Source organism: Ooceraea biroi, chromosome 3 (assembly GCF_003672135.1).
Source record: "Ooceraea biroi isolate clonal line C1 chromosome 3, Obir_v5.4, whole genome shotgun sequence".
Lineage (NCBI taxonomy): Eukaryota > Metazoa > Arthropoda > Insecta > Hymenoptera > Formicidae > Ooceraea > Ooceraea biroi.
The window spans coordinates 350,213-360,428 of NC_039508.1; the positions used below are offsets into that span (position 1 = coordinate 350,213).

The 10,216-nt window shown below is 43.5% G+C and overlaps 1 protein-coding gene across 1 annotated transcript in view; it reads left to right on the forward strand.

Annotated features, from left to right (window-relative positions):
* LOC105277443 overlaps positions 1-9,670 on the forward strand; it is a 47,093-nt gene extending 37,423 nt beyond the window's left edge. The window contains exons 2-4 of the mRNA XM_011335796.3: positions 4,073-4,333; positions 4,520-4,732; positions 5,794-9,670. Coding sequence (XP_011334098.1) covers positions 4,079-4,333; positions 4,520-4,732; positions 5,794-6,132 — 807 coding nt within the window. The 5' untranslated portion in view covers positions 4,073-4,078 and the 3' untranslated portion in view covers positions 6,133-9,670. The remainder of the gene's footprint in view (positions 1-4,072; positions 4,334-4,519; positions 4,733-5,793) is intronic.
* Positions 9,671-10,216: the final 546 nt, after the last annotated feature.

Here is a 10,216-nt window from a genome sequence, read left to right on the forward strand (position 1 = left end):
CGAGCGTTTATCCCCGTTTGCAGCCGCGGGACTAATTAGCCCGGCAGTAATTAATCTCTCATCTTCAAACGAGCGACATGCCTGTCGATCGACTCGCGTGCAGAAATGCCGAGCTGTTGCACAATTTCCAGCTGCTTCTTCGGAGTGACCGGAGCGAAAACATACTCCGAATTGATTCTCGATACGATATCGCTACGATATCGTCCCATATCGCTTCAATCGTCTCTTTTTTGTTCTTTTTAAGGAATCGTGAGATTTAGGTTTAAAAAACTGGGAGAGGTGTTTGATATGAATCATTGCGATATGATTCCTCGCACAATGTCGGCTTCAAGATACCTCCGAGATACGACCGCTTTTAAGGCTCATTTAGCTCAAATAGGGATTTAGTCACGAGCGGAATATTCACCTGGAGCTTACGGCGCGGCGGTGATTACACATGACTGACGATTATACCGACTTCCGCCGTTTCGTCCGCAGAACGATTCTGTTTAATCCCGACGATTACATTCCGCGCGGAATTTCATCCGCGATCCTCGAACAGCGTAGCAATGCCATGATCTAGAAATTTGCGTTAAATGCATTCCACGCTGTTTATCGCCTTTTAATTGACGCGATAACGAGTACTACCGCTGTCCCACTTTCTAGCGTCTTTTTAGCGTGTCGCAATCGCATCGTCGTGGACGTGTACGTAATCTCCCGTTAGGGACAACAAGCTCGAGCGTGCAACGCGCCGAACTTTCAACCGACTGAAATTTTTCGGTGTCAGCAAACTCCAGTTAAATCCAAACGAGAATGCCATTGCTGCATTACACAATGGCATGTTTGGAATTATAATTGCGTAAAGGAAAACTTTGCGTTTACATACGCCTCGTTGAGCACGTAAGTTTACCAATTATGCTATATCGGCTATTTTAATTTTTAGCTTTATTTTCAATTGTCGCAATTTTTACTAAATATATTTTTGTTAATATTACCCAATAAATCAATCGGGCACGATGGTAAAATGTCTAATTATACCTGTTTAATGTATTAATTCGCAATTTCAAAGTTCCTCATTTTTTTTGTCGACACCAATTAAACGTTTAATGCAAGAAATCTAGCATGCGTTAGAGAAGCGAGGGGCGAAGCATAGAAGCCCGGATACTTTTACTCAAGAAGAAAGGAAGTCCCACAGGCGCGCCTACCGCCGTGCCGCGGTCCAATTAATCCGGTTGATAATTATTTTCTACCTGCCAAGCAGAGCGTGTGCGCCGCACTTCGTGAGAATGCGACGCGGCGGCGTGCGATCGTAATTATCCGCGGTTTATCTACGAGCGAAACGGAGACGGGAACCCCCTTATCGTGCCACACGCGAGAACAATGGCGCATCCCTCGCCACAGCGTGGACAATGCACTTCCGGTGTGCGTTTCGCGCGCGTTGGGACGGCGAGCACCATCGGCTCGCGTTTCAATTTGTATCGTTGCGTTACGCCATCGCACACGTGCGGCATCGGGGCCCGATAGCGGTCCCTCGATAGATGCGGGTCGATTGTGAAAGGGAGAGTCGTTCGCCAGTGTATCCGCGCGGTTTTTATCTTCCTCTCGCGTCTGCGAGCCCGTACGATCGCGTATTAAATTTACATAAATCAATGTTGACCGCGTCCAGAGCCCGCGCGGTTCGCTGTGCAATACACGGAATTTTCGTGGTGTTAGAGAGAAATCGTGTCACCCGCGGCTTCCTCGTTTGCTGCGGCATTATTAAGACGATATTTTGAGGAGTCAAGTTGTACATTATACTGACAGCCGCAATTAACGTGGCAAATCATGCGGGTTATTGCGCGTGACACATTTCATCGTGCCTATTAATTTGAAAGAGGGTTGCCTCTTGAGGTTTAATAAAGGAAAATTTTTAGGGTAGAAGATATATCATGAATTAATGTGTTATTTGAGAAACAAAGCTTCGCCTAAATTTCTGCCTATGTTTCCTATTTCGCCGTTCAATATATTCATAACGAAAATTTAATCTGATTGGATTACGTCCCTCGCGGTCATTTTTCAATTAAAAGAATTTTTATTACTTCCAATAACAATCATGCAAACGCGTATGCTATGCCATGCACACACACGCACACCACACACACACACACACACACACACATGTAACATGTTTAGTTAATCTGTCCGATCGATCTAAATTGAGAAATTTATGTCATTCGAGATAGATTTTTTGAAGCGCACACGTGCACGAGAAACGCGGTTGACGTGGACGCGCAAAAGATACGAGATATGAATAGAAACGATATGAATAGTTATTGTTCTCGATGAAGCGACAAACGCCGGACAAATGCGTTTCGTCGACGAAATCAATTTTTATCGACATTCCCCCGTCTATCCGTTTAATAAGGCTAGATCAGCAGAGGTGGCGATGCGTCAGCAGCGATCGTGACACGTAACGTAGGAATACGCTCGTCAAGTGCCGGAGGATCATTGACATGATCGCGCGTATCAGACGTCCCCGTCATCACCATCAATATGTGCGACCAAGTGCAGGTCGTCACCATCGTCGTCATCGACGTCGAGATCGAATTTTTTCCAGATCGAGTTTCTTCGCAGAATCGAACCGTGCGACTAATAACGTATAGGTAGCGATTAGTCATCCAGGCGAGATCATTAAAAGCACGCCGATCGAATTAAGGCCGGGCTTTTCTCGCGCGCATTAAGTGGGTCGCCTCTGGATGCTGTTGGCTGATTAGCTATCTCTTTCTTTCTCTCTCTCACGGAGCGGCTGCTGGTCTCTTTCTCTCTCTTCCTCTCTCCCTCTCAGTTTCTCTTCCTGTCTTTCTCCCGCTCTTCTTGCGTCATCGTAGTATCGAAGTCGACGACCCAGTTTTTCTCACCTCCGAGGTCAACGTCGGGGAAATGTAAAGGGGTCCACCACCCCTGTGCAACGCTCCCGCTCGCTTCTTGCATCGTGCGTTTGCGCTTCGCGCAACAATTTCATCGACCAACGTAATTTACTATCTCGGGCGAGTATTGTTCCATAAATTCGTGCATTCCGCGCCACGAATGATCTGGTACGCGTTTACCTTTTACATCGCGTCAGCCAGTAGCGAAGCGCTACGAACTTTACGGATCTGTAAAATATTCAATTTTGACGTTCCACTGAGAAATTTACGATTTTACGGAGTTTCCGGGATCTAGGATGAAATGTTTTCCACGGATCGTCCGCGCGCATCACGTTCTACGTTAATTATTGATTGATATAACATCATGCTCTCAGCTTATAGCGTGATTTAAACTGGAAATAGGCCGTATCATACATCGTCGAGGCTTCAATTTCACTCGATGAATCGATTTTTCGATGACAATCGAAATTTCTGGAGTACTGAGCCTGTACTTAATAAACGGGTCGTGGATATTTATAGGATGGTCCAGGGTGCTCGCACAATCCAGAGTGTACCAGAAATCGATGAGCTTTCGTGCGCGCTCGCAGAAGAGCGGCGATTTCTCTCTTTCTCTCTATTTCTCTTGCTTCTTTTTCTCTCTCTTCATAAAATAATAATGTGATTTGTGTGTTAAACGTATTTTGATGTAAAAGATAAACAAACGATGTCATAATATTCTACATTATTTTCAATTATTAATACAAAAGACCAACGCGATTACAGAGTTAATTAAATAGGCTACTATAATAATCCTCTTTATTGAATGTTTTGTAAGCTGTTTTTAACACTTTGACAGCCGCTGTCACGTATACGTGATTTCACTATTCAGCGGTTATCGGTTATCGGCCTCTATCACGTAGACGTGACTTCCTTAAGTAATTTTTTTAGGAAAAATAAAGTTATATTTAAATTACAGTTAAATTAAACAAATGGTATATAAATGCTTCTGTATCGATAACTGTATTATAATTATAACGACTGTGCAAAAATTGCCGACGGCAAGCGATAAGACCTGCGCAGGAGATGCCGGCGACACGTACGAGCTTCGTGTGAAACATGCGGTCGTCAAAGTTAATAAGCGCAGCTTATTCTACAAAGCTTTTCATTTCAGTCTCTCATCTCTGATGTTCCTCTTTTTTCTTTTCCAGGCAGCGATGAACGGACCAGTTTATGCGTCATCTTGCCCCGCATTGCAGTCGAATTTGTCGCTGCACAGCTCGTCCTATTATAGCGAATATAGCGGCACCGCGCGAAGGCGATTATCGTCGACGGGCGAGGCGGACACTTCCGCGACATCCAGCTATGAGGGTAGCGACAGCTCCGAAAACAGCGATGAGTCCCGTCTGGATCCGGTCAGCCAGATGGAACGAGAACAACTCGAGACCTTCTTTCGCGGATTAAAGTCGCAGGTAAGCTTAATTAAAATATAGTGATTAAAAAAGAGATTTACATAAAACAGGGTAAATGTGACTTCACGCTGTACGCGCGCGATTATTATAAAATGTAAATGTATTTATGTGTGGTAAATGTATCTATGTGTTGTTACATAATGTAATATCTAAGAAATAATTTTTGTGCTTGATGGATTTTCGTAGGTGTTCGTTTGTGAATCACTGGCGAACTTGTATCTCGGTAGCACCTCTCAGGCAGAAAGGTGGGAGCTCCGTTTCACCGGAATACCCGTCGTGGTTCTTGATCTTGGAGAGACGCGATCAAGATCCAAGAGACGGATCCAGATCCTGCTAGCAGAACGTGGCACTTGTTTCACTCTATGGCGCGAAACCATCGACAATCTCTCCTCGTACAAGGTAGGCCATTACGAGCTTTCAGGATGTTTGAACAAATATCTCTGTCAAGTATTCTTGATACGTGAATTATCACGAACGTATCGCGTGGATCACGCGTGATGTTCATTAAATTCACATTAGCGAATGATTGGTATTTAATTTCGGGCTGCAAAGCAAAATTTAAGACGCGACGTCAAGTCTGTAATCATAAATAATTCGTTTACGCGTCTCATGCCTCTTGCTAGATAGAATACAACGCGCTGCGTTACAAAGCAGCTTAAATTTCAGCATCGGACATTTAAGACCGTTTCGGATTTCTTGCTTGTGCACGCTGATCGAAATAAAACGTAAGTGTGACAGTCGTGAATCGCGTGTGTATCTTTGAACTTGTAAGGTAACTTCAGACTACTTTTCGTAGAAAACGTAGCTCGCAATAAAGATATACAGGGTGTTCGGTAACTCACGACTCAACTCTCGTGAGTGGATAAAGAGGACTGAACTGAGTGGAAAAGTCCTATACCATTTTGCAATTTTCACAATAGTTAACGAGTTATTAATTATTAAAAATCGCTGTATTAGTCCGGCCTACCGCCGAATACAAGTGCGCGGCGAGATGCGACCGCCTAGCGATCAAAGTTGCTAGGCGCGAGAAGTTGTTTATTACAAATGGCATGCCTAGCCATTGCCACTGCGATCGCTAGGCACTCGATCGCTAGGCGATCGCATCTCGCCGCGCGCTTGCATTCGGCGGTAGGCCGGACTAATAGCACGATTTTTAATAATTAATAACTTATTAACTATTGTGAAAATTGCAAAATGGTATAGGACTTTTCCACTCAGTTCAGTCCGCTTTATCCACTCACGAGCGTTGAGTCGTGAGTTACCGGACACCCTGTATAATAAAATGGAAAATAATTCTGTAATACTCTCCAATCGCGTGCTCGCTTGTAAATGTAACTTTCTTGAAAGTGACTCTCTCGACAACATTTCTTTTAAATGGTCACTCATCGTTTTATCTTCTTCACTTTCAAGAGTCATCTCGAAATAACCGTTCAGCTTAAGAACACTCGAATCTTTCGCAGGTGTCAGGTCCAGCCTTTCACACGATGTGTCTCTCGTCGGACCACACTCGCCTAGCTGGACTCAGCTTCGACAACTCGAAAGCGGCGAACGATCTATGGCAGCACATCGAGCGCCTCGTGTCCTGCCCGGAGAACATCAGCCTATCGGTGCCAGGCAAGAAGAAGAAGAAACCGGTGCAGAAGAAGGTGGTGCTGCCGGCTAAGAGCAACATTAGCCAACCGTGTCAATTCCAACACGTCACCAGCGTGGATGTGGCCGATCGTTCGCGATACTTTTCGCTGCAGACGCTGGTGCCAGCCTTAAGCGAGCTGGAGAACTCGCTGGAAGCGAACTTCTGAGACAAGCCCGACGCCTCCGCGAAGCTCTCATAGGGCCGACGCAGCGCGACGCCCGACCCCCGCGTCCTTCTCCGGAAGTGATCCCTTCTGCGAAAAAAGGAAAAATTCGGACGCGGGAGGACAGAGACGAAGCGAGATTTCGAGGATCCTTCGAGGACTTCTCGAGGACTCGCTTCCGGGCGTCGCGATCATGGACGCGATCTTAGAAACGAGGGCGATTGACGGCAAGCGGCTACGACAGCGCGGCTCTGAGAATTTCTTTATCATCTTGCTCCTCCCTTCATCCCCCGAAGTAGCACCACTTCGTGAAGAAGTGTTGGAAGGTCCGACTCTGAGACAGGGAGGAGATATATCGACGAAGCTTTAACGATTTAACGACGAGGAGAAGGCGGACACCATTCTCGAAGGACCTTTGTGGCTCTCGTAGTTTTAGTCAGATTCACCCTTATCTTTGTGTGTCTTCTTCCGAATATAATCATCTACCTAGATAAGAATTTAATGAGGATAAGAATTGAGCGAGGATATTTTGGCGCGCCGAGAATCCCGATTTCACGTTTGTTCTCGCGTATCAATATCGGATCGCGAGACGAGGATCGGTGAGCTCGAAGGATCACGAAGAGAGAAAGAAGCGCGACACAATGACGGCGATCACAGGGATGGACGAGGGAGACGTGTCTCACTTGGAGAACGGACTAATCCGTTAGTGTCACGGGCGTGAATTGCGGGATCGTTCGTGGGCCAAGGTGGGACATTCATCAATCCTGATCATTTGAGCGCTCTCGAGAGCGACTGCGATTGATGTCCGCGGCTGCGAGGTCTGACCGCAGCCCCGGGCGAAACAGAAAGTTCCCCCGAGGCGACCGTTTGAATCACATCGTCGTGTTCCTTTCTCTCTTCTTCTCCTTCGTCGTAACCATCGGTGTCGCGAGATTTATTGTAGACGTGAGAAAAGGCGAAACTGCGTCGTAGCGTACGTTGTGTATTGACAAACGATTTATTCACGATCCTTTCACGATTCGTACTCGTTCCCGTGAGACGCGGACGCTCTCCGATCATTTAGTTATCGTCATTATACCGCGTGAACATTTCGTTGAATTTTCAATCTCTGCACAGGACGGACGAAGAAATCGATCCGGATGCAAATGGAAAAGTAATGGCATGAATGATGGAAGAGAAGTGGAGATACAGAGTTTGACGCATCGGCGATGATTTTTCGATTCAGTCGCACATCGTTTCAAAACGCATTTGCCAGCCGCGTTTCTTCCGAAATAGAAAAATTTTTGTTTATCCCTTTATCTCGCGTGTGCGACGTGGCTTCACGCGCATCCATTTTAAACGGTCCCCGGGGATCCCGAGCAGGACTTTGACTGTTGACTGTTCCGTCGCGCTTTGCAATTCGAATCGGCCGATGTAGCGCTAGAAAAAGAACGAGCGCTTTTGCAACAGAATGTCAGAGAACGCGAAACCTTGACACGAAATCGAGACAGCAGAGCATGTAGTTGGAAAGAATCGTGCAGGTGTATGCGGAACGTACTTCCGGGCAGTGAATCGCGCGTTGACTGTAAACATCGTCGCGTTTCGCTGTGAAGAGAAGGCTCTCTCCCTGACGAGTAAGAGAAACGTTATTCTTCTTTACAGCTTGTAATTAACGGCACACGCCGCCACGGCGAGAATTGCATCGAAGAGTCTTTTCGCGCGTTATGCACTGTGAATAATTACGACGGAACCGTCTCTCTCTCTTTACGACGAAACTAAGTTTAACGCTTTCCCGGCTGCACTTATCGTAAAATGTCAATAATTTCAGACAGGGAAGTACTTAAAGTCCAAGTGGCGATTATCTGTAATTGAAGAAAAAATCTGGCTGCTTTTTATCGTTGTTGCTCGGAGAAAGGAATAGGATTGTTGTTGATTCTGCATATCTTAAAAAATATCTTAGAAAAATTTTAAGGGGAATCACAATTCTTCTCTAAAATAGAAGTAAAGCGATTCACTGACATGTCGATTGTGGAATCGTAGTTGTAAGCACGTAAGATGGACGACGGATCACGCAGAAGTCGATGAAATTTATCTAGTACTGCCAAAGTACTGCCGAACCGTTTATGCGAAATAAATTAATTACGAGCGGCGGCCGCGTAAGGTACTGAAAACAGATATTGTGCCAAAATATGCATCTGAACAAGCGAGGAATTAATTAATGAAGAAGGATCGAGCTTCCATATGAAATAAGGCCGTGAAAAATGAGTCTCCACTGTAATGAAGATTATTAAAACAAATTCGCGGCAGCGTTGTTTCCAGTACGGCCGTAACGCTCATATAATTGCATTGCGATGTTGAATAGATTATCAATTAGATAGAATTAGTCGGAAATTTGTCGTGTCTATGCATAACGTGTCTATGTATAACGAATTCCACTGCCGTTTCGAGTCGTTAATCGTGTCCGTAGCCTTCGGTAGAGATTCTCGATCTTGTTGTTTGACGGAACGTGTTCACTCGGTAAAATATTAAAGTATTCCACCCATTGTCAATCTGTTCCAAGTGAAATAATACCAAAGAGCTGACTTTCAAGTAGAGATTTCTTTCCGGATTAACTGGAGCGTTCCACACGTCAATAAAAATATTATTTTTGCAAGAATAATTTCACGATTCCACATTTTGATCGTAACTTTTTACAGAAAAATACAGGTATCGTATGTATTCTAGTATGAGCAGTTGTATTTTCTTCAATTTATATAAAGTTGATATTTTCTAAACATCCGTATAAAAATTATCAATCTTACGTGTTATTTCACTTGGACGTGATCTCATAATTGAAAACGAAGATGATCATTGCTGTGCTTGTGGCAGACTCGGGAAAGTCGCGCGCGAGAATGTCGCTTTGCGACATTCGTAGGAAGACTGGTTTCACCATCCCACGTATATGTAGACACAGTTAACAATAGGTATCTATATGTAATAATAACGATCATTAGAGCGACTCGACTTTATCCTTTAGAATAATCTGCGCGACTCGTTCGGCGTTCTCTTAGTATCATCATCATTATTTTCATCATCATCATCATCGTCGTCGTCGTCGTCGTTCGCGTCGCTTCGAGACTTCCGTTTCGCCGAGCGGAGAAACGCGCGGACGGAAGCGTTATCCGCTTTATATCCACGCGAATCAAACCTCTAGCGATTAAGATTAATTAGCGTGTCGGTATCACTAAGTTAGTGGCCTGTCCGGGAAATTTTTTATAAGTACTATCCGAAAAACGGACGTAATGCTTTTTACAGGATTTATACGCACACTTTGGTCACGCGAGTCGTAGGTTACTTTCAGGAGGAAACCCGGGCGCTTATTCTAGGCACTTAAGTAGATAACGTAACTTCGGATTAATATTAATTTCATTATCTACGACTGTGATATAAATATATGTATTTGTATCGTTACGTTTCCGTAACATGTACCCGCATTAATCAATCACTTGGAGACATAAGTTTACGAATATATCGTATGTAATAATAATTATTGTGCTAATAAAGAGTAACTTCATGAGACAAAGTACTTGCAGATTTATTTAATAATTAAGTTTTCTTAATTATTTAATTCAAAAGTATAAGAGCTCTTCCATGCAAGAAAATTTTATGCAGTTGTTACAGAATTGTTATGGCAATAACCCAGATTAGATAATACTTTTACCGACATTTCTTATATCTTTTATATTTTGATTAAATTTAATCAAATTTAAAAGTTTAGAATATTGTACATTTCTTTAACATTTCTTTATATTTTGCAAATAAAAAATAATTGGCGTTAATTGGCGCAAATTTCTAACATCTAATAAGGAAAAGAGAAGATAGAAATGTCACAAATGTTAAATTATAAAATTATTAAAAATTTAAAATAAAAATTATTTATTGTGATATTGATTTTTTATTCCACAATTCTGCTATTTCTGATAGATTCACACATTTACTGTACGGTAACTGCACAATTTTTCATCTGTTTCTTTTAACACAATAATTATTATTACATATTTCTTCTTTTACCATGTGGTTATCTCGACTGTCCGCTTCTTTTACTATACATGATATCTATCGAGAGGAC